Below are 26,011 nucleotides of genomic sequence, written 5' to 3'. Positions count from 1 at the left end.
GTGTCTGTGCGCATGCCCACGCCCCCCACCCCCTCCGAGCACACAGGCGCCTGTACACACATGTGTGCTCACACGTGTGCAGGCACACATGCGTGCACCTGTGCGCCTACACACATGCACACACCCCGGCACATGTATGCGCGCTCCCATCTGCATGCATACCCATTCCCACGTGCACACCCATCTTTGCACACTCATTTTTGCACGCTGCCATGCTTGCACACACATGTGCGTGTACGCACACCTGTGCTTACACGTGTGCATGCACATGCACACTTTTGCATCTGTGCACACACTCAGACATGTGCATGCATGCTCTGATCTGCATATGTGCATGTTTCTGTGTGTGCACACACATTTGCACAGCCTCACACATGCCCCTCCATGCTCAGACCCCTGTGTTGGCACCCCCGTGCCTTTGCACACAGCATGTTTGCACCCCTGTGCTTTTGCACAGACGTGCTTGCACACCCACACATTTGCACACCCATGCATCTGCACCCCCACGCTTTTGCATACACTGTGCTTGTACTGCCATGCGTTTGTACACCCCCACGCGTTTGCATGCACACTACTTGTACGCCCACGTGTTTGCACACCCATGCGCTGGCACACCACACCTTTGCACACACCATGTTTGCACGCTCGTGCCTTTGCACGCCCATGCCTTTGCATGCACCATGCTTGCACACCCACACGTTTGCACAGCCGTGCATTTGCAACCCCGTGCCTTTGCATGCACCATGCTTGCACCCCATCTTTGCACACACCCTGCTTGCACACCCATGCGTTTGCACACCCATTCATTTGCACCCCATGCCTTTGCATGCACTATGCTTGCCCCCTACGTCTTTGCACCCCCATGCCTTTGCGCACACCATGTTTGCACACTCACGCGTTTGCACACCAATGGCTTTGCATGCACCGTGCCTGCAGATCTATGCATGTGCACACCCATCCATTTGCACCCCCACGCCTTTGCACCCCCGTGCCTTTGCACGCCCCCCGCTCGCACGCCTCCCAGCTCCGAACTACACCTCCCGGCATCCCCCGCGCCCCGCCGCGCCCCGCCGTCCAATCAGCGCGCCTTTTGCTCGCAGGTCCCACCATGGCGGTGCCCAGGCGCTGAGAGGGTCCTTCGCCGGTCGCCGCGGTGCGGGACGAAGGTGAGGGGTGGCGGAGGGGGTTGGGGGCTCCGGCGATGGCACCCACACCGGAGACCCCCCCTCTCCGCTCTGGGAGGGGCCCAGCCCCCAGCCTTGGCCTCCCCTTGCCCGCAGGAGCCGCTGGGCCCCGCAGCCCCCCATAACCTCCGGCCCCCTGTGCCTGTCCTCGGGGGTGTCAGCAATCCTTTCGCCCCCTCCCCAAAACAGCCCCTCGACCTTACCCCGACACCCTCCCTCTGCAGAGCGCGGCCATGAAGGTGGTGAACCTGAAGCAGGCCATTCTGCAGGCCTGGAAGGAGCGATGGAGCGACTACCAGTGGGCCATAAATATGAAGCGGTTTTTCCCCCGTGGAGCCACCTGGGACATCCTCAACCTGGCAGGTCCGGGCCCGGGGGGCTGGGGGGAGCCGTGGGGCTGGAGGCGGCTGGGGGGCACAGCAGGGGCGTGGGAGCGGGGCGGATGGGGTTTTCTGCATGCTCCGGTGGTCCTGTTGCCTAGCTCAGAGATGGACCCAGTGGTTAAGCTGGCCTAAAGCTCAGCCTACGGTGGGGAGCACCGACGCAGGGCTGGGATCGCCGCTGGCTGCAGCGACACGTGCCGAAACGCTGCCGGCGCAGAGCTCCGGGATCGTGCCCCTCACCACCCGGCTGCGCACAGCACCCCGCCAGCTGCCTCAGTTTCCCCTACCGAGAGGGGGTAGCGATCCCAGCTGCCTCGTCAGCATGTCTAGCCAAGGGGGCGAAACGCGCTGCAAAGGAGCCAGGTGCTGCTCCGAAGGCTGCTTCCTACCCCTGCTTATTAGGGTTTCTTTTCCCGTCCCTATTCAAGGGCGTTTGACACAAATCCTGCCAAACGCTGGTACCCGCTGCGCTCCACGGTTTAAAGATTTGCCAAGCTTTTATGCCAATTATAGAGACTTGTTGCTAGTTTGTTTTTTTTTTTTTTTTTTCTTTTTTTCCTGTGCAGCAAGCATGTGTTTGCAAGCCCTGGATAAATAAACAGAGCGCTGCTCGAGGATTGCTGCACCGGGGGGTTGAAAGGGAAATAGCCCTGGCGCAGGCAGCAGTGCTCCTTGCCCCACCAAAGCGGGGGACCTTTCCCTGGCAGATTTTTTTTAACTCTCTCCATCCTATTTCCTGGCAGTGTCTGGCCTGTGATGGTGGGTTTTGCCACTCAGAGCTGAGCTCCTCAGGCTGGGTTTGTCCCCTTCTTGCTGTGGCCCGTGGTGGGGTCAGCACATGGACGTGCCCAACCCCACAGCGATGTCAGCTGGAGGAGCCGAGCTGGAGCTGTGGGGCCTGGCTGTGGCTGTGGGGCAGCCCTGGGGAGATGGATTTGCTTGGGGGGGCTGGCACAGCCGACGGGGCAGGGGCTGCAAGCACAGTGCTGGGGGCTCAAGGGCTGGCCCTTCTGCTGGCCAGCTGGTCCCCAGGGGTCCCTGGTGCCGGTCCTGTTCCACTCGCTGAGGCAGCGAGGCCCATGGGGCGCTTGGCGCAGGCCCGCCTGCATATCCCCAAAAGCAAGGCCAGAGATAATCAGTCCCTATGATTTCTGTAGGAACAGATATTTCCTGGCCAACTCTTTGTCCCTCTGCTGGGAAAAGGCTTGTTAGCCCAAGCAGCCCCTCTGCGAGGAGCAGGAGGGTGCCTGGTCCCTTTTTCCCCCACTGCAAAAGGCAGGATGCTGACACCGACGCCATCCTGGGCAGCGCGAGTGTTGTGGGTGTGCAGGGAGGCTGTTCCAAGGCCCTGACGTCTGTAACAACCGCTGCCTCGGGAGCGCTTGCCGCCTGCCTTGCCGCAGCCCTAGAGCTGTCCTTTCCCAAGCTCGTGCCTTTCAGATTTAAACTACAAAGGAGGAAAAGCTGGCACGAGCTGCCAGGATCACGGCGGTGCCCAGCAAATCTATGCTGACACGTCTGCAGTGGGTAACAGCATGTGGCTGGCTCGTGCTGACACTCCCTGATTAGATGGGGAGGGGAAGGCTGCCATTAGCCTTCTGTCCTCGAGCCGAGATGCTTTTGGCCGAGGTCTCAGCCTTCGAGCAAGACCCAGGGAGCCTCCTGCTCCCGCGGTCGGGATCCGGCAACGGCTGCTGCTCCTCCTTGTCTTTGGGGCGATGACTTCCCAAACGGCTGCTGCCCCCTTTTGCATCTGGGTGCTTTGACCTACTTACAGCCTGTGCCGCAGCCCGGGGCCTGCTTTTGGGAGGTGGTTTCTGCGCTCTGCCATAGTTCAAATGGTCAATTAAAGGCTTGACTGAGCAGATAGGACGGGCAGAGCCCCTCCAGTGTCCACAGGCTGGTGCTGGCAGGCAGCCGGCGGCAGTGAGGGACAGACGTGTGGGGCTGGTCCCAGGTTAGAGGGGATTTCTGCCCAGAGTTCAGCCCCAGGTGCTGGAGCAAAAGTCACTCGGCAGAGGATGCAAGAGCCTCCTGGGCAGGACGTGGGAGGGAGGGGAACGTGTTTGGAGAGCAGCAGGCGCTGTTTTGGGGCCAGGGTGCCCATGGAGAGCTGAGTTAGCAGGAGGCTGCTTGTACTGCCTGAATTATTTACAGGCTTTTGCCAGTGGGGATTAGAAAGTTGTGGGATTCAGGTAATTTCAGGGAAGAGCAGTGCAGAGTTGCTGTGGTTAGCACAATTTGTCTTTGCCACCTTTCCTGTGGGACGAGGGCAGAGCGTGCGTGTATCTGTGTGCCCCTGTACCACGTACATGCTGACATGGGACCTCCCGGCCCCTCTCCTTTGCTTGCAGAGGCGCTTCTCGAGCAGGCCATGATCGGGCCGTCACCGAACCCACTCATCTTGTCCTACCTGAAATATGCTATCAGCTCCCAGGTAATGACGCTCCCCGCGCTGCCTCCCTGCCTCGTGCTGCAGATGCTGCTGGGTGTCACCTCACAGCCCCAATTAGGTGGGCAAAGAAAATGGGGTGCGGAGTCGGTGGTGGGCAGACACCCCGATCTCCCGTCTCTGTCTCCCCTGGGCTTGGGTGGGCGGTGGAGTGCTTGGTGTGGGCCCAAGGCAGGGAGGTTTCTATAAAGAGCCTCTGCCCATCGCCTGGCTGCACGCGGGTGGAAATCCTTGCTCTCAGAGAGCCTTGGCGCTTGCTGTAAGCCCCGCGCTTTCTTAGCGCGGCATTTAATATCGCCTAAAGTTTGTGCAAAACAAAACAGCGATCACCTAAAAATGTCTGTTTGGGTTTGTGCCGGGTCAGCGCCCCAGCCCCGTCTGTGGTGACAGGCAGCAGGGCCGTGCCCTGACCTTGCCGTTCCTCAGCAACAAGCACCGCGCTGGCAAACGTCACCCTCTAACACGCTGCTGCACTGGGTTTGTTTTGGTTTTGTGTTTTGTTCGTAGATGGTGTCTTATTCCACGGTCCTGACGGCCATCAGCAAGGTACGGCTCTGATAGGTGCTGCCTGAAGTTTTTCTCTTTCCCTGTGACCCACGTATCTATTTCCCTCCCCACAACTCTCACTAAATATAGGTCAAGTGGAAAACGACATCCTCTGCTGAGTCAGCAGCAGTCAGACAGTGCAGATTAGCACCCAAGTCCTTCCATGGCCCGGTGGGGATGGGCTGCTGCTGCGCCTGGCGGGTCCCGCTCTGGTTTCAGAGACGGCTGCGGGTGTGAAAGCCTTGTCCCCCCATCGTGTGGGGCCTGGCAGGCTCCTGCCCCGCAGCGTCCTGCGTGTAAACCACGCCTTGGCTGCCGGAAACCACATCCCTCTGTGGCCGGCGGCGCTGGCAGTGCTGTGGGGATCCGGAGCTGGCGATGGAAAAGCAGCGCCGCTCACCAGGGAGGGCTGCCAGCAACCGAGAGCCGCACGGCTGCGGCCGCTCGCCCTGCTCGGCCAGCCAGCTTCCCATGGGTGCTCAGCGTCCCTGTGCTACTTCGATGGGGGCAAGCGCGCTGCAGCCGCCTGCCGAGCTGACTCCGCTCGGCGTTTGGGGCTGCTCCATGGGGAGCAATAGCCCCTTGCAGGCTGCGTCAGGCCCCCGCCCTCCCCAGGCACTGGCCTTGTCAGGGTGACCTCTGATCTGAAGGAAAAATAATTTAAGGGAGAGTAATTTCTTTCTTCCCATCTTGTGGTTAGTGGGGGACTGGAGGAGAAAGGCACCGGTAGCCACGTGGTGCTGGCATTATTTTGGGGTGCCGCAAGCTGAGCTCAGAGCTGTGCTGTAAATGTGCCGCAAAGCCCCGGTGAGGGTGGGAACCCCTCTGGTGTGGCTTAGCACCGATCCGGGGTGGTGGGCGCGTTCCCAGGGGAAGGTCGAGCCAGTGTACGGCCGTCTGACACCGAGCACAGCGGCGGGTCTGCTCCAAACAGCGCAGGCACGTCACCGTTCCCCTGGTCGCACGTTGCTGCTCGTTCTGGCAGGGCAGGCAGAAAGCTGACCTTGACAGCTGAATCTTCCTCCTTCAGATCAGCATGGGCTGAGAGCAGACCTGCGGGCTAGCTCCGGCCCGGCGGGGCGGCCCCATCTGCTCCTCGAGGAGGCGGGGAACCGCACTTCTGCTGCCCATCGCCCTCCCGGCCCCGCGGCCAGCCAGGCTGTTGGCGTGCGCTGCCAGCCCCGCCGAGCCGAGGGTGGGCACGCGGGCTGGCGCCCAGCCACCGCCACGTCAAGGCAGCCGGCAGGGAGCGGAGCTCAGGCCCCCGCCGCTGTCTCGGGGAGGCTGCCGAGAAAACCCAGCCTCATCCCCGCTTCTGTGGCCCGGTTGCCTCTTACAACCCCGGGAGGGCATGACCTGGCTGTTGGACAGCTCTGACCTAGTTCTTATTCGAGTGGCTGCTGGGCAGCTGCCAGGGCGAGCGTCCTGTGGCCGGCAGCGCCTGGCCCAGCCTGTGGAGGAAGGGGTTGCATTTGTTTTTGGAGCTGCTGGAGCCCGGCAGCTGCCATCTGAAATCCTTCCTTGTTCTGCTCTAGTTTGATGACTTCTCCCGGGACCTGTGTGTCCAGTCACTGCTGGAGATCATGGACATGTTCTGCGACCGCCTCAGGTACGGTGTGGCCCTTCCAGCCCTGCTTCCTCATCCCCAGCTGTGCTGCGGGTGGTGCCAGGAGCTGGTGGGGCCCGACTGAGCCGGGGATACTCACCCTGGCAGAGGGAGGCAGGTTTCCCCTCCAGCTTCGCATCCATACCCAAGTTGCTGTCCCCCTCCGGCTGCCTCAGGCCGGGTTGCCACGCGAGTGCCAGCACGGGGAGAGCAGAGGGAGTCCAAAAAACCCACCAGCTTTGTGGGAGGCTGCTAGAAACCCACCTATTCTGGGATAAACATGTCTGCTGTGATATTCCTGCCTGGCTCAGGTAGATAGGGGTGAGTGTAAGCCCTGTGGCCAAGGGTGTCCGGCCCCTCAGAGTGCTTAATTTCTCTTGTGTGGCTTCTGCAGCTTCCCAGGGCCCCGGCTACATGTCCTGTTCAGCCAGCGCTCTCGGTCCTGCCTGCGCTCCCCCAGGCACTCCAGGCAGCTGCCTTGTTTTGCTTCGTGCTCTTCCGCTGGTGTTGGAGGACCCAGGGGAGCCCAGACCATTCAGGCCACAAAAACTTTTTTAGAAAGCTCAGAAATCTTCCTGTTAACCCCTGACAGCCTCTTCTGGGAGGCTGGATCAGAGAACGTGTGGCGGGGGGCAGCAGGAGGAGGAGGAGGAGGAAGGCTGAAGGTAGCAGCTCTTCAATTACATGAAATGAAGCAGCAGCAATGAATATGCATCAGTCACAGATGTTGACAAGGAGCTGTTGCTGGCCAACTGCAGAGCCGGCCACTTAATCCAGTCCCTGCCTAATCTGATCCTCTGCTTAATTTGATCAAAACTTCTGGCCCCAATGATTTGTGCATCAGGAGGGGAAAGCGTTCACCTCTCACAGCACATTGATCAATGCTGAGCCTCTCTTAGCAAGATAATTTGATTAGAGGCTTGGAAAGTTTCCCTGTAGTAGAGTGGCCAGAGAGGAGGCTGCACTGGGGAGGCTTTATTTCCCCTGGCACAGTGGGGATGCTTGTGGGCTGAGCAAGTTGGGATCTGTGGCAGAGGAGCCGGCGGGCAGGCTGGGCACACGGGATGTGGGTCTGGATCCCCAGGCTGCCCGGTGTCTGTGCCTTGGTTTCCCTTGGGGCAATAGCCCAGCCCACGGTGAGTACAGTCCTGTTTCTCTCCCCTTCCCAGCTGCCACGGCAAAGCAGAGGAGTGCATTGGCCTCTGCCGAGCGCTGATGAGTGCCCTCAACTGGCTCCTGCGCTGCGCGACTTTCTATGCTGAGAAGGTGAAGGAGACGCTGGAGCAGGTGGCAGCTGAGAGCCAGTTGAAGATGTGCCTGGAGCGGCTGCAGAAGATGCTCAGCAGCACCAAGAACCGTGCCCTGATCCACATTGCGAAGCTGGAGGAGGCGTGTATGTCGCTGCCCCTGCCCTGCCCCACGGCATGCTCTGCCCACGGCTGCTGCCAGGGCTTCCTCCTAGTCGCTGCTAGCCCTGGGGAGATGTCGTTGCCACCTCTCCCTTCCCCCTGCCCGGCTCCTGCCGCATTGTCCCTGCGGCTTCCAAGCCCATCCATCTTCCAGCCCTGTTGCTGTAACCGTCTCCTCCCTGGCTCTGTGCCACCCTCTGCCCCCTCCCCTCTGGGCTGCCCTTGGAAGAGGAGCAGAATTAATGTGAAGGTTGCGTGAGCTGTTCCTGGGCGCGCAGCAGGTCCTGTGCTCCACCAGCGTGCCTGGCACAGCCCTGCACCTTCGGTTGGTGCCTGCATCTGGCCAAGAGGCTGTGCCAGGCCAAGCCTGAAGCAGGAGCTGCTGGGTGGCACGCAGACCCTCGGCTTGGGTTTGCAAAGGTGTGCTGGATTCTGCTCACTGTGGGGCCTGGCGGGGAGCCCCAGCCTCAGGAGGCCTTCTGTGCTGCCATGGGTCTCGCAGCCAGCCTGCCTGGCTTCTCAGTGTGTCACTGTCCCCCCACTGAATGCCTGCCCTCCCTCCCCAGCCTCCTGGAGTGCCGTGGAGCAGTCCCTCGTCAAGCTGGGGGAGAACCTGAACAGCCTCAGCAACTCCCCGCTGCGAAGCCACGCTGACGACTGCATCTCCCTCATCAAGAGGTAGCTTTGTGCTGCTGTCTCTGCGGGCTTGCAGGGTAAAATGGGTCTGAGCCCTCCTCCATGCTGGCTCCCTGCTTTCCTGTCCCTTCCTGGCTTGGACCCCTGTGCTGGCAGTGGGCTGGGGCTGGTGAGAGGCCCTGGGGTGGGAGAGGGGACAGGGCTAGTGCTGACTTGCTGCAAAGGAGTCCTACCCAGGGGTTGCTCCTCAGGTGCCCCTGGGGCCACTCACCATCCATCAGCTGCTCTGGCCACACCAGAGCTGCTGTCCCTGCTCCAGATCCCCTGGAGCTGCTCCCAGGGCCTGGGCTGTGGCGCAGGGGCTCGGCTGTGCCCAAGGGCTCCTCTGCAGGGCATGGGAGTTACAAGCTGTCCTGCCCCGGAGAGATGCAGGATAGCAAAGGTCTGGGACTTGGCTGGGAAGGGAGGGTGGGGCGGGAGGAGCAAGGATCTGTTCCTGCAAGGCTCCAGTGACCCTGTGCTGTCGTTTCCCACCCAGCATCCCCACCATGCTCTCAGTCCACTCTGAGCAGCTGAACAAGGTCGGCTTCCCCACTGTGCATGCTGTGGTGCTGCTGGAGGGGACCATGAACCTCACGGGAGAGACCCAGCCGCTGGTGGAGCAGCTGATGATGGTGAAGAGGATGCAGGTACAGAAGTGGCATCTTGTTCTCCTGCTCGGGGCGGCCTGGGGGCTGTGGGACCAGGGCCTCGCCGCAGCTCTGTGCTGTGCACCTCCCTGTCTTGATCCTGGTCCAAGGGCATGGGCGCAGCTGCAGGGAGCAGCGTGAGCCCATCAACACCTTCGCAGGGGGTTCAGGGTTTGGCTGTGGTTGGGGGAGTCACTTTATTGCCTTTCCAGCACTGGAGGGTTTTGTCTGTGTGCCCTGCAGCATATCCCCTCCCCGCTCTTTGTGCTGGAGATCTGGAAGGCCTGTTTTGTGGGCCTCATCGAGTCCCCGGAGGGCACGGAGGAGCTGAAGTGGACGGCCTTCACTTTCCTGAAGGTAGGGCCCAGCCCCGCCGCAAGTGCAATGCTCCGAGCCCGGGCCTGCTGCTGCCTTTTCCCCGCACGCCTGGCCCCTGCTGAGCACCGAACCCTGGCAGGGCAATTAGTTCTCCGGTCCCCCCATGTGCCCCTTGGGGTTCCCCCTTGGCCCGGCTGAGCCTGCGGCAGCCTTCCTGCAACCCGCTGAGCATCAGCTTTGCTGTCCAGCGCTTCTTTTCAGCTCCGCCCCACTTTGTTTTGCAGAGTGGCTTTTCTGGGATGTTGTGGGGGAAACTGTGGCCTTTGAAGGATGTCACAGCAGCCTTAGGGCTGAAGCTCCCGCAGCTCAGCAGTGGGCAGCCCCGGAGCAGTCTGCTTCATTGCCCTTCTTTGTACTGGACAAAAGGGATCTGCGTGTAATTTTAGGCCTGACACATGCTCTGGCCTGTGCTGGGCTCGTCTGCAGCCTCAGTCCTCTGCCCGGCTGTTGAGAGGTGGCCATGCTCTGCGCCTCCCCGTGACAGTGGCAGGACCCTGCAGAGGGGAGGTGGGGGGATAAAGTCCCCTGGGTACATGGGCTGCTCCAGAAATGCTCCTTTCCCTGGGCTGGGAGAGCAGCTGCTTGCAGGCGTGTTTCACGTGGGCTCCTGCTGCCTGTGTCGCTGGGAGGTCCTGAGTGCAGAATGGGGTCTGTCTCTGTCAGTCTCATCCATGCCTCATGTCTTTCAGATCCCCCAGGTCCTGGTTAAACTCAAGAAGTATCCCCAAGGGGAGAAGGTGAGTCTCGAGGGCCTTTGATTGGAGCTGTTCACTGCATTGTGTGCGTGAGCGAGCTGCGTTTGTCACAGTGGTGCTGGTGCCTGACCAAATCTGTGCAGGGGTGGCTGGGGTAGGAAACGGGCTATGTCCCAAAAACCTTCCTCTAACGGACAGGGCGGTGTGGGAGGGGAAGGTGGGCTTGTGTCAGCAGTGCTCCGAGCTGAGTGCTTGGCTTTGTGCATGGCAGGACTTCACCGAGGATGTGAACTGTGCCTTCGAGTTCCTGCTGAAGCTTACCCCTCTGCTCGACAAAGCAGATCAGCGATGCAAGTGAGTGCTCGCCGTGTCTGGGGCTGACCTGCAGCACTGTGAGGCTGTGGCCAGTCTGTGCCATCCTCTCTGTGGGGAGCTGTGATACAGGGTGCTGGGGTAGCTCCTGGCAAGACTTTTTTAGTTTCTGATCCAATTCCTTCTTCCTGAGGACCTGGTGCTGCCAAATGAGCAAGGCAGCGAGTGTCTGACAGCTGATTCATGTGTTGGCGATGCTGTGTGATATCTGGAGCTGCTTTTGGCCCTGCAGTGCCCTCAGATGGGTGGGAGCAGGGCCAGGAGGGCAACCCATGAGTCCCCCTGTCCTGTGGCACTGCTTGGGGCAGCAGGAATGCTGTCCCTCAGGCTCGTGCTCTCCCCTCTCTTTCAGCTGCGACTGCATGAATCTACTCCTGCAGGAGTGCAGCAAGCAGGGGCTGCTTTCGGAGGCCAACACGACCAATCTGATTGCCAAACGGTACAGCCCCCTCAAAACTGGGTAACCAAGTGGGGTTGGAGCACCTCGTCTTGCTGTTTGCCTTTGGGGGGGAGCATAAAGGACCAGCTGTGATGCCGTTGGCTGTCCGGCAGCTGGGACACTGTGGCCTGGAGGGACGAGGCTTTGCTTTTGGTTGACAGTACAGTCGAAGCCTGTCCTCTCAGAGTGGCAGCTCGTGGTGGCCCGAGGCGGTGGCCTTCCCTCAGGGGTGCCGATGGTGGAGGTGGGTGGGAGGTGGCTGAGCGTGGGGACAAGTGAGGCAGGGCGACAAATTCCTGCTCACTGGCCCTTCTTTGCGCATCCCCCAGGACGGCGGACAGAGAACACGCTCCGCGCTTGAAATCGGCAGAGAATGCCAACATCCAGCCAAACCCGGGGCTCATCCTGAGGGCCGAGCCGACTGTCACCAACATCCTGAAGGTGAGTCCCCTCCTGCATCCCTGCTGGGCAGGCTGGTCTCAGCCCCAGAGTCTGTTTCCAGTAATGGTCTCACCAGGCAGCCGGGGTGGTTGGGAGGTGCCTGATCTCACCCTGCGCTGGGGTAGAGGAGTGGAGGAATCACTCCCAGCCTTGCTGCTCTGCCGTGGAGACCAGGAGCTCTGCTCCTCCTTCCCAGGAAGCCAGAGGAGTCATCAGGTGGCACGTTGTTGTCAGTGCCAGCAGCCCGAGCTCAGCCAGCTCTGCCCGTCCTGCTCTGAGCCGCTTCCCTGTGTGCATCTCACCTGGTCCCCAGGGACTACCCCTGTCCCTGCACCACCCTGGCTGCGTCGCCGCCACTGAGCGCGAGAGGATGTTTTGCTGCCAGTCGTGCTGCCCTGGTGTGCTGCGGCTCTCCCCTGCGCCGTGCCCCGCAGTGCCTGGGGCACGGAGGGCTCCATCCCCACCCACCCGAGCGGGTCCCTGCTCATCCCGAGGCCCCACGGGACGGCTCTGGCAGCCAATCAACTCTGCCCCCATGGCTGGAGTTTTACTGCTGTTCTGTAGCACACATTCCCCATGACTTTTCTTTCCTCTTTTTTTTTGTAGACCATGGATGCGGATCACTCCAAGTCCCCTGAGGGCTTGCTGGGGGTCTTGGGTCACATGCTGTCTGGAAAGAGCCTGGACTTGCTGCTGGCAGCAGCAGCAGCGACGGGCAAGCTGAAATCTTTTGCTCGGAAGTTCATCAAGTGAGTGTGCACCTCGATAACGCTGTCCCTGGTGACCGGCGGGGCTGGGGTGAGGGGACAGAGCCCGAAGCTCTCCCTCAGACAGCGCTGGGTGTGCCTCTGGCCCAGTGTCTCTGCAGCACTGGATCCAGCAGAGCCCTGGGGAGGGCTGGGATCTCAGGGACACTGCACCTAGCAGCACCCCTTCTCCTTTGCTTCTGTGTGAACAGGACAAAGAATCGAAGTCAGGTTGGTTTAAGGGTATTAAAGTGAAGGCACTGGGACAGCCTCGCATGCGGGGCGCTCGCTGTGTGCGCCTTCAGTCCCCAGACGCCTGCGTCCTGGTTAGAGCACATGCACCAGCACGCCTGGGGCTGCGTGATGTGTTTCCTTGAGTGGGGAGGTCTGGGGCAGCTCAAACTGTGCCGCCTGGCTGGGTGCGCGGCCCTGCCGTGCTCGCTGCATCTGGGGGTTCGTGCCGCTGCCGTACGGAGAGCACCGTGCTCGGAAATCCCCACGTAGCCGGGCAGAGCTGGCTCTGGCGAGAGGACGCGCTCAAACGCCGGGCTGACTGGGTGTGGGGAAAAGCAGCGTTGCTGGACCTGTTTTGCTGCAGGGGAGCAAGGGGAGGAGGCAGCTCACCTCTGCTGTGTGGAGGGTGTCTGCGGAGCCAGGCCCTGCCCACTCCCCTCCTCCGTGCGGGGCACAGAGCTGGGCGCTAGGATGGGGCACAGGAAGGGGTCTGCGGGCAGGGGCAGCCCCCCGCCTGTCTCGGGGATGGGAAGAGGCCTGTTTCACGTGATGATAACGCTTCACTGTGGCTCTCTCTGCCCCCTCTAGGCTGAACGAATTCACGAGGCACTTCAATGGAGAAAGTTGTAAGTGCGTGCGCATCCGTGTGCGGGGTGGTTTGAGCTGCGTTCCCCTCACTGCCACGTGCTGGGACGCCGCAGAGCCCGGCCGGATTAAGCTGGGACTAGCCGTGGCGCCAGAGCGAGCCTAGTTGTGCCGGGCCCGGCTAGGGGCTGCCGGCAGGGAGCCTGGCACGGGCACGTGGCTGGGTGCCAGTGGGGATCTGGGCTGCCGGGCACCCCCTGCCCTCACGCGTGGCACATGCATGTACTTCCCAACTGTGGGGAAGAGCTCCTTCTCCCCGACCCAGCCCGTGGGGCCCCTTGGGGCTGGCCCTGCCCGGGCTCCCTCCCTGGAAGGGGTGATGTGTCAGCACAGAGCCCGAGATAAGGACTCTGACTGCATTTGCATGTGATGAAACTTGCTGAGTGCTCTGACCTTCCATGGCACGGGGGGAGCCCTGGGATGTGCTGGAGCTACTGAACGGGAGGCCAAATCTGCTTTTGAGGGCTCAAGCAGAGGCGGATGGCGTGGAGGGAGACACATGGCACATCGCCTGGAGCCCTTGTTCACGCACAGCACTTGGGGGTTAGAAAAGCTGCCTGGAGGAAGCAGGGTCCTGGTCCCCAAGTTCACAGGGCTCCTGCCTGCCTCCTTGTGCTGAGGCTGGAGATCCTCAAGCTTTTGTTTCTCCTCCCTCAGCCAAAGCAGCCTCGGTTCGGGCCCTGCTCTTTGACATCTCGTTCCTCATGCTGTGCCATGTGGCCCAGACCTACGGCTCGGAGGTAAGCATCCTCCGAGGGGATGGGGCTCTGACCTGGCGAGCGCAGCCCGTGTGCTGCAGCCTTCCAGCCTCCTCTAGTGGCCAGCCTGCCGCCATCCCCGCAGCCACCCTGCTGCGTGGGGTAAAGCACCCAGCGCCGTTCATCTGATGCGGGTAGAAATCCATCCCTGCAGGGTCTGTCAGCGCCAGGCGATGGAGCAGGGGGTGGCTGCAGCCTCCCTGAGGGCTTTGGTTGTGTTCCCTTTGCAGTACCGTGGTATCGGTGGGAATGCTGCCTCCGCACCCTCTCTGGGCTGGCTCTGATCTCACCGGCCTTTTCCCAGCATTGCCCCTCTGGTTTGGGACTGGCTGGCCGGGGAGGGGCCCATGCAGCCAGGCTGAGCGTCAGCCCTCCCCCATGAGAGGAGGAACTTGCAGCCCCGCTCAGGAAACAGCACTTCGGTTGCATGAAAATTTTCCAGGTTTCGACATCTGTGTGTGTTGGGAGACAAAAACGATACCGAAACACCGGGAACATGGAGAGGGAGCAAAAGGCGGGTGGGAGGGGGCCTGCCCGGCCGGCCCTGGGGAGCGGGGAGGGGGAGTCCTGGCTGGAGGCAGCTTGGAGCGGACGTGCCCGGGGCTGTCTGATGAAGTCTTATCCCCCAGCCCGGCCCAGAGCGACTTTCCTGACCAGCTGCTGCTGAACAGATGTGCAAAACTTTTTTGACGAAAATAGCGTCCCTTGGGTGATGGTGGGCTGAAGGGAGGAAGCAGCGTGCGGGATTCCCAGCTCCTGTCTCCCCCCGGGAGCCCTTCCAGCTGGCTGCCAGCTGGGCTGTGTGCCCTGACCCCGGGCTCTGTGCCCCGACCCCATGGAGCCATGGGCCAGCCGGTGCTGGGGACCCTGAGCACGGCTCGGCGGGCAGGGGACGGGTGGCCTTTTCTGAGCAGGACACGGAGACCCCGCTGCCACACCCACAGCCCGTGGGGCCGGTCCTGTCCTGGCAGCTCCCCGAAGGGAGCTGTTGGTGCACTGCTCTGAGATGGGCTGTGGTCCCCCGGGGAGTCCTCCGGTAGAGGTGGAAAACCGCAGCCCGCAAACCAGTGCCTTACTGGGGGCTGCCCAGTGCCTGCCTCCACGTGCAGGCCACAGGGCGGCGCTGTTCCCCCAGCCATGAGCTCCCCGGGGTGGGGGTCCCCAGCAGGGTCCCTGCGGGATGCAGGCCACATGGCAGACCCTGTGCTGCTTCCCTTCCAGGTGATCCTGTCGGAGTTGAGCCCGCCGGGTGAGGTGCCCTTCTTCGAGACCTGGATGCTGACCTGCATGCCCGAGGAGGGGAAGATCCTCAACCCTGACCACCCCTGCTTCCGCCCTGACTCTACCAAGGTGGAGGCCCTGGTTGCCCTCCTCAACAACTCCTCTGAGATGAAGCTAGTGTAAGAGCTCAGCCTGCGCCCCTGCCCTGTCACGCCGGGGCAGACTGGGAGGGGAGAACCCATCTTCCCCAGCCCCATGGCCCCTCTGAATGCGTGCCTGAAGCCCCCCCACTCTTCCCCATCAGGCAGATGAAGTGGCACGAGGCATGTCTGAGCATCTCGGCCGCCATCCTGGAGATCCTCAATGCCTGGGAGAACAGCGTCCTCACCTTTGAGTCGATCCAGGTGGGCCTGGTGGGAGGATGGTGTGGGGCAGAGCGGGGTACTGGCGCTGCGCTGTGTCCTGAGGAGGGGCCAAGGCTTGAGCAGGGCAGGGGTCCCCTCTCTGCCCTGAATGTTCCTGCAGCCACTGTGGAACTCACTGGCTCTTTTATGTCCTGGGTGGGGAACTGACATGGCTCCAGCCCCTTGATGCTGCCCTGAACCGCCCTGTTGGTGACAGTGGGGCTGGCAGGGGCAGGTTCACCCCATGGAGGAGAGAAGGGCTTGGAGCCTGCAGTTGCAGCTCACAGCCCCGGGAGGTGATGCTGAGATAAAGCCTCTCCATCCACACTGTGCTCATCTACCTCCACTCCCCTCTCCTAGAAAATCACAGACAACATCAAGGGGAAGGTGTGCAGCATGGCGGTGTGCGCGGTGGCCTGGCTGGTGGCCCACGTCCGCATGCTGGGCTTGGATGAGCGGGAGAAGTCCCTGCAGATGATCCGGCAGCTGGCCACCCCGCTGTACAGCGAGAACACGCTGCAGTTCTACAACGAGCGGTGAGTTCCAGTGTGCCAGGCCCTGCGCCGTGCCGTCTCCTGCCCTTCTTTCACTTGCTGGGCCCTGCGTGACCCTGTCTTTTCTCTGCTGCAGTGTGGTGATCATGAGCTCAATCCTAGAGCACATGTGTGCGGACGTCCTGCAGCAGACAGCTGCACAGATCAAGTTCCCCTCCACGGGCATGGACACCATCCCCTACTGGAACCTGCTGCCTCCCAAGAAGCCCATCAAGGAGGTGCTGACGAGCGTGTTCACCAAGGTGCTGGAGAAGGGCTGGGTTGACAGCCACTCCATCCACATCTTCGACACCCTGCTGCACATGGGGGGCGTCTACTGGTTCTGCAACAACCTGGTCAAGGTATGGGGTAGAGGAGGGAGGTGGCTGTGACCCCCAGTGCCGTGGCTGGGTGTTGAGCCCGGGACTGCTGGGTCTGGCCCATGCTCCTACTGCCCAGGAGTCCTGGTTGTGGCTGGCCTGGCTGCTGTCAGAGCCCTGGGCACTGGAGGCGAGCGGGGCAGGCCCAGCCGTGCCAGTGCTTCCCTCAGCCCTGCCCTGCGCCTCGCAGGAGCTGCTGAAGGAGACGCGGAAGGAGCACACGCTGCGGGCCGTGGAGCTGCTCTATGCCATCTTCTGCCTGGACATGCAGCAGCTGACGCTAACCCTGCTGGGCCACATCCTGCCCAACCTGCTGACCGACTCCTCCAAGTGGCACACCCTCATGGACCCGCCGGGAAAGGCCCTGGCCAAGTAAGACCCCGGACCTGCAGGCACCCTCTCCTTTGGGGCGAGTGGGCCTCTTTGTGGAGACAGGGAGATGCTTTGTGCTGGGACAGGGGTCCCAGCTGCCTGGTTCCCACCCTGGCCCTGGCACAGCGCTGACAGGAGCAGACACGCTGGTGTCCTGAGCCCCGTTCCCTGCTGCCTCTCACTGAGGAGGGAGCTGCTATATCCCGTCCCGGCGCACACTCTGAGCTCTGCTGCCTTCCCTTGCTCATGCAATGTCATCCGGGTGGGCTGGCAGCACCTCGCAGTGTCCCTGCTCTGTCCCCAGGCTCTCCGTCTGGTGTGCCCTGAGCTCCTACTCCTCCCACAACAAGGGCCAGGCGTCCGCCAGGCAGAAGAAGAGGCACCGAGAGGATATTGAGGTGTGTCCGGTGTGGAGCAGGGTTTGGTTGGAGGCTCTCTGTGTGCAAGAGCAGGCAGTGTCTGTGGGAGGGGATGGTGGCAGGAGGAGTGGGTAGCTGAGACCGGGCTCCCTACCCGGGTTCTCTGGGTTGTCTGAGGTCCTTTGACTTTAAAAGATGGAGGTTTCCCTTCTCTTTTCTGGGAGCTGTAATGAGACGGTCCATACGTGGTTGGCCCAGGCTGAGATGCTCTGGGTGAGCAGAGATCATAGTCTTGGGCCATGGGGCTGGTGCAGAGCCCAGGGTGGGTCATCAGCCCCAGGGAGAGGGGGCAGGGTCCCCCCTCAGAGAGGGGCTGGTGGGGCTGAACCCCCTCTGCCCCTGCCAGGATTACATCAGCCTGTTCCCGCTGGACGACACGCAGCCCTCCAAGCTCATGCGCCTGCTGAGCTCCAATGAGGAAGACGCCAACGTCCTCTCCAGCCCCAGTAAGTGCGGGCGGGGAGGGCAGCTCGTGGGGACGGCACCGTCCTGCCTCGCTGCTCATTTCTGGGTGTGAAATATGTATTGGCACAAAAACACTTCTCTTCCCAAGCTGGCCAGGTGAAGATTTAGAATGCTCGAGCGTGTGTTGCTGAGTTACCCTGGAGCTTTTGCACTTAGAAAAGGTCAAGCTCTTTATCTGTCTGATCAGAACAACTTGGGAAAGGTGATGAGGTTACACCTTCCCTCTGTGACGTTGCCGCCCAACCCCGTGCATCACACACAAGGGGCTCAGGGAGATTTTATTAGAGCCTTGTCACCCCCAGCCAGTCTGCGTGGGACTGAAGAGCTGATGTGCTGCAGCAAGAGCGGCAGGAGGTGACGTTCCTGATGTCTGTGGCTAAATCCTGAAATTCCACTGTTGTTAACAAGGCAGAGAGTGGAGCTGATGAGTCCTACAGTCATGTCTATCCCCGCAGCGCGGTACCGTGGGTTGCAACAGCTCCGGCAGGACGTGCTGGGGGGTGTCCGTGTCCTCCTGCCGTGGCAGGGTGCTGTCACGGCTCCCACATATGTTGTCTGGACTAATGGGCAGTGAGTCAGGATGTTCCTTGGTCATTGTTTCTCCTGATACCCTTATCCTAAGTTACTCTTTACTTATTAGTTTTCAACACATCCATCAACCTGTGGTTTTTGTTGGTTTCATTACTGTTGAAATACGGGGTTTTCCCTTTCTTTTTTTAAGTTTTGAGGCAGTTCCATCTCTTTCCAGTGACATTCAGGACTTTTTTCGGCTGTTTGCTACAGTGATGTGGAAATGCTGTTTCCTGCAGCAATGTACCTCATGTGATTCCATGAGAAAAGTGTGGGAGGGCTTTCTTTTTTTGGTGAGCATCCTCAGAGCAGCCCAAGGTGGTTCCTGCTGATTTGGCAGTAGCCGTGTTCTATGGGGTCTGCACAAGAGCCTTCCCAGGAGATTCGTGTCCCGTTGGACCTGAGATGACCCAGTTCCTCTCCCACAGGAGCACCCAGCGGTGCTTCACAGTTTGGGTCCGATGAATCCCCTTGGTCTGTCCCAAGATTTGCTGCTAGTGCATTGGACGTGCCCTAGCTCTGGTAGCTAAATTGTACCCTGAGAGTGAGATTTGAGTGCTGCTGTGCAGCTGTTGAACATCTGGCTCGCTCCACCCAGGCAGTTGCGCTGCAGGCAGCGTGCACAGGATGTGCAGCGTGCGCGTCGCTTCGCCCTGGCACAGCGCTGCTGTTCTCTCCTGATCGTGACATTGCGTTACTTTGCTCGTGCCCTCGCGGAGCGTCAGGGACGAGTCACTGCTGCAATTAAAACCGAGCGGGGAGTAGCAGAGGCGCACACTCATGGTCTCACTCACGCTTACCCTTTGGAGATGTCATTAAACTTGGTCAGACTCAGATTAGATCTGGCTTGTGCAAGAGCAAAGTGTCACACCCCAAAAGCAGCAGTGGCGGCGTGTGGAGCCCTCCCTGGGCTGCTGTGCTCCGTCATGCCTGGGGCATGCGTGGGCCCGCGCTGCCTGCCAGGGCTGCCCGCACGCCGGCACGGAGGGACGGTGACCGAGGCGGCCTGCCTGCTGTGCCTCTCTGATGTGCCCAGGCAGCAAAGACTCTGCTCGTTTGGGTACGGAGAGCGCTGAGGGCCGTGGTCCAAACCTGTCCCTCTCCGTGGGGTAACTCATAGCAAAGCCCCTCCTCGAGCCCAAGGGTGGGGTGAGCTCAGATGGCCGGAGCTGGCCAGGGTGGGCAGGTTGGCACAGCCGAGGGGGCCAAGAGGCCGTTCCAGCCTCCTCCCAGCCTGACGCGTGTTCTCCTCCCCAACAGATCGCTCGATGAGCACCTCGCTCTCTGCCTCCCAGCTTCACACCGTCAGCATGAGGGACCCGCTGAACAGGGTGCTAGGTAATGGTGGGGCCCGATCCCCAGGGGGGTCCCCAGGGGCAAGGCCTGGCCTTGGGGTCGGATCCAACCGTGCCAAGACACCGGTGGGGAGCTGTCCCCTATGCAGGAGGCTTGGGCCACCCCCAGCCTCCCTGAACCAGCCTGGCTTTTGATATTTCCCTCTCTCCACAGCAAACCTCTTCCTGCTCATCTCTTCTATCCTGGGGGCCAAAACGGCCGGCACCCACACCCAGTTTGTCCAGTGGTTCATGGAGGAGTGCGTGGACTGCCTGGAGCAGGGCAGCCGTGGCAGCATCCTCCAGTTCATGCCCTTCACCATGGTGGGTCCTGCGGCCGTGACATCCTTCCCGCTGGTCGCGGGGTGCTCTGGGGCGCCGGTCCCACGGGACAGACAGACACAGTCCCGCTGCCCGGCTCTCGTGTCTCCAGCGCTGTTGTGAGTCAGCTGTGTTTCTCCTCTCTCTGGACAGGTTTCGGAGCTGGTGAAAGTGTCCACCATGTCCAGTCCCAAAATTGTCCTGGCCATCACGGATCTCAGCCTGCCGCTGGGCCGCCGTGTCGCTGCCAAGGCCATCGCTGCGCTGTGAGCGGGGCACCTCCCTTCTGCCGTGCAGGAGCGGGCTGCCGGGCAGCTGCTGGGAAATCCGTGAGAACCTCGATGCTGGGCTGCGACTGGGATGCCTGGGACAGCCTCTCTGTCACCGTGGGCCCTGCCTGGGTGCTGCTTCCCTCTGCCTTCGGCCTCCCAGAAGCATCCCCTTGTTGCCTCGTGATGGGATTTCAGAGACTTGAGACAAACCCCCTGCTTTTTTTCTATAATTAATTCAGTTCTTTTGTAGAATTGAGCTTTGCTTCATTTCTCTCTGGTTTCCTGACTGCAGCCCGAGGCCCTGGGGCTCCCCAAACCCTCATCTTGGGGTGGGGGGTGATGGGAGAGTGAGGGTCAAAGACCTGCACAGGGCAAGGGTGGGTCATCACACTCACACCGTCCCTAACGCCCCTGCCCTGACCCCAGAGAAGCCCGGGAGGGTGGTGAGCTGCCCACGATGCTCTGTTTGGGGAGGGGGTGCCTGCAGCTGGCGAGCTGCAGATGCACAGCTGGGTGGAGCAGAGATGCTTTCCTGCTGTGCTGTAAGCTGCAGGCAAATTCTTGTTGGAAATTCCTCCACGTGAGCATGAGTTCACCCCACGTCCCCCGCTGTGAGCATGGTGGCCAGTGAGTAACCGTGGCCTTGCCAGCGCCGCACTGGCCTTGAGCTGGGAGCATGTCCTCCACTGGGCTGTCCCGGCACCCAGTCAGCTGCTTCGGTGGTGAATCCACCTGTAACTGTCACGAAACCCAGACCCTGGGAGGGTGGCAGGGCCAGGATGGCTTCGCCTCTGCTTGTTTCATTTATGGTTTCTGCTTGACTCATGAGAAAGGGGGAAGCGGTGCCTGGGGTAGCTGGGCACCAACCTTCCCCTTAGGGTGCTCAGCTCGCAGCCTGGTCCCTGCTGCATCCCCAGGGCTGGGCTGTGCCCCCTACCCCTCCTTGGCATTAGCAGCGTTCACAGCCCCTCTGTCGGGGGTTCCGAAGCGAGTGTTTTGGTGGTGCTGGGGGAGAGATGCCGCAGGGTTTGGGTCAATGCAGCCAGATGGTGACTCAGGGCCTGTCTGACCCCTTCATGCTTCCCAGGATGATCTCAGCTCTTGGCTGCTCACGGGCTTTGCTGGAGGGAGACACCCCGATGCTGTTGGCCGAGGAGCCTCACCGTGCTCAGGGCGGCTGCGGGTGCTTGTCCGTGGGCCCAGGGAGCAGTCGGTCCTTGGCCATCGCGCACCCGAGCATCCTGCCCCTTCCCCCTGCCTCCTGGTGCGAGGGCAGGCGCTGAGTGGGTTGCAGGGCTGGGTGGAGCAGCCAGTGGCGCTGCTGCTCGCACCGGGGCGGGACACGGGGTGGAGGGTGAGCGGGGTGAGGGCTGCTTCCCCCACGGGCTCGGTGTCTGCACTGTGCCATGGCCCGTGCTGCTCCCCACCAGGCCTGACTCGGGCATGAGTCCTGCACTGAGCTGGCACCGACCTGCCCAGGCCCCTCTGCCCGGGCCGGCGGCAGCGCCTGCTCGCCCAGGGGCGGCTCTTTACCGTTAGCTCGGAGCAAAGAGCAGGACCTGGCGCTCTCGGCCTTCCCAGCTCTGTCAATATTTGCCGGTGGCAGCCCCGCGCTCAGCATTGGCGCCCGGCACTTCACCTTCCAGGAAAGGGCTGGAGCGGGAGAAGGCGTTTCCTGTAAGTGCTGATAAGCCGGGGGAGGAAGGAGCAATGGCTCTCGTCGGTTGCTCCCCTGGGAGCCACAGCAGGCAGGGTGTGTGGCCAAACAAGCACAGGCACGATGGCAGCGATGGTCCGGGATGGGGCGGTGGGTGGCAGTGGGGCTCCGGCCTCATGCCTGCCCCTTCCCAGGGCTGGGAAATTGGGGGAAGGCAGGAACAGGGACCCCCTGGCACCCACCGGAGCTCGGTTCCGCTGTGGTCAGGCTGAGCACAGTGCAGGGATGCTGGCGGTCATGGGACGCGAGCATGGGACTGGTGGGAGGAAGCGGGGCTGGTGCAAGCCTGGGAGCACAGGAACAGCCCGTCGTGGCCAAAAACCTGCGGGGGAGTGGGGAGAGGCCATGGGGCTGGCTGGCGATAGCTGTGGGGGCTTGCCAGGGCACAGGGAGATGCCCAGGGCTCCTGGCTCTGCCAGCTTTACTCAAGCACATCCATTTGTCCATCCACCTCGCCTTTCTCACTGCTGGAAATCCCGTCCCATCGTGGTGGCTCCGGGAGAGCTCCAGGCATGTCCCCAGGCAGCTCTGAGGCAGATTCCTCTTGCAGCAGCAGCAAAAGAGGGACGGCTGGGTCCCCCAGCTGCCACCAGGCCCAGGGCCTGCGGTGAGGGCACAGCACCCAGGTTGGCCCCGCAGCTGCCGCCGCAGAGCCCCGAGCACTCATTACACCTGTGCTCGCCCTCCTGGTGCTCCCTGCGCGGGACGAGGATGCTCTGCGCTGCCGGGGTGTCGGTGAGCCCCCACAGCGCGTCCCGGCGTGGTGCCGGTGCCAGGGCTGCTCCCCGTGACCCCGGGCTGCTGCCCTCGGCTCCGTGCTGCCGGCGGGCTCCGGCGCTTTCTAGGAATCGGCTCTTGCCCAAGCGGCGCTGCCGGGTGCGGGAGGAAGCTGCCGCCCCCGGGGCAGCCGCACCCAGCCATCCCGCAGGTGCTTCCCAGCCCTGCGGGGGCTTGTGCCACGTTGCAGGGCCATGGAGGGCCGGGCATGCTGGTTTTCACCCGCGCTGGGCACTACTGTGCCAGTGGCCACAGTGGAAACGAGCCCGTTCCCCCGTGCCCTGGCCACGCAGCATCTCCCCCCATGCAGGCGGGAGACAGCAGGAAAGGCAGACAGCCCGGACTCTGGAGCAAAAATAGTTTATTTCCATTTTTATCGCATATAAAAAAATAACATGTATTTTTCTTGGGGCTCACCCAGCTGCAGTAATAAATACAGTACAAAATGCACCGCGCAAGAGCCCCTGCCGGGGCGGGCTGTGAAATTTCCAATATGCAAATACAGTGGCGTGGGCCAGTGGGGGCTGCCACAAGCCTGGGGGCTGGGCAGGGCTCAGAGCAGACAAGACTGTGTCCCACCGGGCCCTGCTTTCCCAGGCCAGGAGATGGGTGCAAATAAGTTAAACTGCAATAAATACACTGAGTTTAGCAGGGAAGGGGGGACGGGTGCTGGCAGAGCGAAGCCGCAGCCCCCCAGAGGTGCTGGGGGTCCCCTGGAAAGCCTCATCGTGGGAGGCTGCTGCATCCCTACAGCACCTCTGTCCTCCCCTCCCTCCTCTTTACCTAATGGCTAATAAATATTAATTAATATAATGATGCCTAATAGAAATAAAACCTGTCAGATCTGTCCCTGCAGGCTGCAGCCCAGGCAGGGAGATGCTGCTCTGAAGCATCTTCATCCACAGACAAAGACGGTTTCCCCTTGGCCAGGCGGGATGCTGCAGGGGTACCCGCAGCGCCCTGTGCGAACCGTGGGGAAACCGAGGCACACGCGGTGCCCACGGCAGCTGCGGGGGCTCAGCCCAGCTCCCGAACCTCGTAGCAGAGATACGCTTTTGTTTAAATATTAAACAAGGGTGATGCTGCGCACAGATACCTGTGTACGGATGCCCCCGCAGGGCTGGCCGCCCTGCTTGGGGGCCGATGGGTGGGGGAGCATCCCCAGCCAGATAAATATTAAATAGTGATAAATATTAAATAAGCGGAAAAGCCGGGCACTCCTGGGGAAGGTCGCTCAGGCTGGGGCATAAATAAATAGGGTGCGGTGGTGCAGGGCCGGGTGTCAGAGGCAGGCGAGGTGCCGCAGCGCCCGGTACGCCGTCTCCAGGAACCTCTGGAAGTTGGCCAGGATGAAGAAGCCGCCGACCTGTTGCTGGAAGTGTGAGGAGAAGGCGGGGAGGGGGCCCTGGCTCTCCGTGGGGTACGTCACCGTGGCCAGGCCCAGGTCCTCCATCTGCAGCCGGGCAGAGGCAAAGGCATCAGCTCCGGACCCGGACACGTCCCCGGGAGCACAGCAGCGTCCCAACGGTGCCTGCGGAGCTAGTGCGAGCCCAGGGGGGGATGCAGAGCCCCAGGTCCCTGCCGTGCCCTCCCCGTCCCCCCAGGGATGCAGACCCCGTGCATGCCTACCCCATGCCCCCCAAAGCCCCTGTTCCTCCCTCACCTGCTGCTGGATGTTGGAGGAGAGGTTGGCAGTGTCCAGCTGCAGGGTCTCCACCGTGCCGGTGTGCCCCGGCAGCAGCTCCAGGACGACGGCGAGGGAGCCATGGTAGGTGCGGAGCCCGTCGCGGATCTGGCTGAAGCAGGCCTCCTGCGGGCAGGTACGGCGTGGTTGGCGGGGCTCGGCGCAGCCCAGCCACTGTGCCTCGAGCCACGGCGGGCTTTGGGCTGCCCAAAGCAGCGGCGAAGCCAGCGAGGCTGAGACCGGCCAGCTCATGGCAGGAGTGGGCTGCTTGCACTCACCACCTGGAAGGTGCGGCTGTGGCACTTCTCCAGCGGCACCTGCGCGATGCCCAGGTCCTGCCGCACCAGCAGCAGCTCTTCCTCCTTGCACAGCTGGAAGGTTTTGCACTGTGGCCGAAGGGGACAGGGTCAGGGTGACTGGAGGACCCCGCTGCCCCCTGACACCCCATCCCTGGGGTGCGGACACCCCCACAGCCCAGCCAGGAGGCGGGAGGGGATGGGGTGGACCTGCCACCCGGTGAGATGGGGACGGGACAAGAGCAAACTGCTGCATGGCTGCCCTGGCCGGTGCACGCCCCGGGGAGGTCCCCACATGTTCCTGAGGGCGCAGCGGGGCTCTGCGTGGCCACAGCCCCTGCAGGTGCCTCAGGACCGTGGTGCTGAGCAGCGTGGCGGGAGGCCGAGGTGCAGGGGACACCGCTGGCTCCCGGCCTTGCGGTGCTGATAAGACCGGGGAGGGGAAGGTCACCTTATCTGCGACCCCGCAGCGCCCACAGCCACTGTCCCCCCCAGCTGCGGAACCCAGGACTCACCACCGCGTCCTGCAGCGCGGCCACATCCCCCTTGATCTTGCGGGTGAACTCGAGGTTCTTTTGCAGGAAGAGCTGGAAGTCCTGGTCCCCCGAGAGCTCGGCCAGCGGTGCCCCGTGCAGCGCCCACCACGGCGCCCACAGCAGCGTGCCCAGCAGCAGTGCCAGCGTGCCTGCGGGGACAGCGGCTCAGCGCCCACCCTGGGGACACCCCGCTCCCCAACCCAGTGCCCGGGTCTGGGCTCCACAACCAGCTGCCCCCCCCCAGGGATGGCGGCACCAGTGCAGCCTGGGGAAGGGGCAGAGACCCCCACCAAAAGGGGGGGAGAGGGACTGGGCGCTCCCTGCATCCCACCAGCCCCATGGTGCCGGGGCCACGGGGCAGTGGGCTGGGGGCTCTGGGTGTGCATATGCAGCGAGTGCTGTGGGTGCTCGGGTGCAGTGGGTGCTACAGGTAGAGTGGGTTTTATGGGTGCAATGGGTGCCGTGGGTGCAGCGGGTGCTGGGGCTGTGGGTACTCACGGGTGAGGGAGCACATGGTGCCCGGCTTGGCGTCTCCTCCTCTCTGCAAGTACGGCCCGGCCCGGCACAGCTCCTGCCCCAGCTCTGAGCGGCCTCATCGATTAGGGCATTTATAGCGGGCTCCGGGGATTCACACTGATGTGGCAACAGTGACGATTGCCTCATTGTCTTAATCACCAACATGCAAATCCTGGGAGCCGGGCGCTCCTGGCCGCTGCCCACACCTCGCTGCTGGTGGGGCTTTCCCGGGGCAGCGGGCAGCAGTACCCCTTGGTGCTGCCGCGGGCGCCCAGCGGAGCCCTGGCTCTGGGGCGGGTGCTGGGATGGTGCTGGTGGTGGCTTGGTGACTCATTAACCCACTCGCAGCGCTCTGGCCTCACTGGCCGGTGTCCGGCACTGCAGGGTCACTCATGGGTGACCGGGTAAAGGGATGGTGGCTTTTGACAGCCGGCATTCCTCCGGGGTCATCGCCATCCCCAGCCCATGTGGACACCACCCCCGCCAGCTGCTCAAGCCCCTCACCCCGGCGTCAGAGCGGGCACCGGCGGTGCGACCTTAGCGGTGGTGGGACCAGCTGGAGGTGGCCAAGGTAAGACCCC

General features: G+C 62.1%; 2 protein-coding genes across 3 annotated transcripts; one reads left to right on the top strand and one right to left on the bottom strand.

Moving 5' to 3' along the window:
- The first annotated feature begins 1,076 nt into the window (after nt 1-1,076).
- Nucleotides 1,077-20,160, top strand: MED24 (mediator complex subunit 24). Of its 2 annotated transcripts, none has more exons than XM_075116756.1 (26): nt 1,077-1,166; nt 1,374-1,547; nt 3,922-4,004; nt 4,527-4,565; nt 6,101-6,174; nt 7,341-7,564; nt 8,147-8,258; nt 8,755-8,905; nt 9,149-9,262; nt 9,973-10,020; nt 10,250-10,332; nt 10,703-10,789; nt 11,119-11,230; nt 11,837-11,979; nt 12,799-12,836; nt 13,513-13,595; nt 14,835-15,013; nt 15,139-15,238; nt 15,599-15,774; nt 15,869-16,133; nt 16,342-16,523; nt 16,828-16,921; nt 17,289-17,388; nt 19,238-19,315; nt 19,487-19,635; nt 19,786-20,160. In XM_075116756.1, exons 2-26 carry the CDS (start codon nt 1,418-1,420, stop codon nt 19,900-19,902), a joined length of 2,961 nt encoding a protein of 986 aa, XP_074972857.1. In that variant the 5' UTR covers nt 1,077-1,166; nt 1,374-1,417; the 3' UTR covers nt 19,903-20,160. The 2 variants fall into 2 exon arrangements, with proteins under 2 accessions (XP_074972857.1, XP_074972856.1); XM_075116755.1 differs by having other exon boundaries at nt 1,083-1,166; nt 1,409-1,547.
- Nucleotides 20,161-22,744: 2,584 nt separating this feature from the next.
- Nucleotides 22,745-25,752, bottom strand: CSF3 (colony stimulating factor 3). Its single transcript, XM_075116542.1, has 5 exons — nt 25,413-25,752; nt 24,894-25,063; nt 24,361-24,468; nt 24,062-24,208; nt 22,745-23,851 (listed from the first exon to the last, which is right to left on the bottom strand). The coding sequence occupies exons 1-5, from the start codon at nt 25,426-25,428 to the stop codon at nt 23,681-23,683; spliced, it is 612 nt and encodes a 203-aa protein (XP_074972643.1). The 5' UTR covers nt 25,429-25,752; the 3' UTR covers nt 22,745-23,680.
- Between the last annotated feature and the right edge of the window lie 259 nt (nt 25,753-26,011).

Source organism: Phalacrocorax aristotelis, chromosome 23 (assembly GCF_949628215.1).
Source record: "Phalacrocorax aristotelis chromosome 23, bGulAri2.1, whole genome shotgun sequence".
Taxonomy (NCBI): domain Eukaryota; kingdom Metazoa; phylum Chordata; class Aves; order Suliformes; family Phalacrocoracidae; genus Phalacrocorax; species Phalacrocorax aristotelis.
This window is presented reverse-complemented; position numbering and strand designations above follow the sequence as displayed.

Excerpts from the sequence above, each read along its gene's own strand:
- MED24 (XM_075116756.1), top strand. The coding sequence starts at position 1,418 with ATGAAGGTGGTGAACCTGAAGCAGGCCATTCTGCAGGCCTGGAAGGAG. Across the intron at positions 11,980-12,798 it reads TTTGCTCGGAAGTTCATCAA|GCTGAACGAATTCACGAGGC; the intron begins GTGAGTGTGCAC and ends TGCCCCCTCTAG. Across the intron at positions 13,596-14,834 it reads CCCAGACCTACGGCTCGGAG|GTGATCCTGTCGGAGTTGAG; the intron begins GTAAGCATCCTC and ends CTTCCCTTCCAG.
- CSF3 (XM_075116542.1), bottom strand. Across the intron at positions 24,469-24,893 it reads CCGCGCTGCAGGACGCGGTG|TGCAAAACCTTCCAGCTGTG; the intron begins GTGAGTCCTGGG and ends CTTCGGCCACAG. Across the intron at positions 24,209-24,360 it reads ACAGCCGCACCTTCCAGGTG|GAGGCCTGCTTCAGCCAGAT; the intron begins GTGAGTGCAAGC and ends ACCTGCCCGCAG.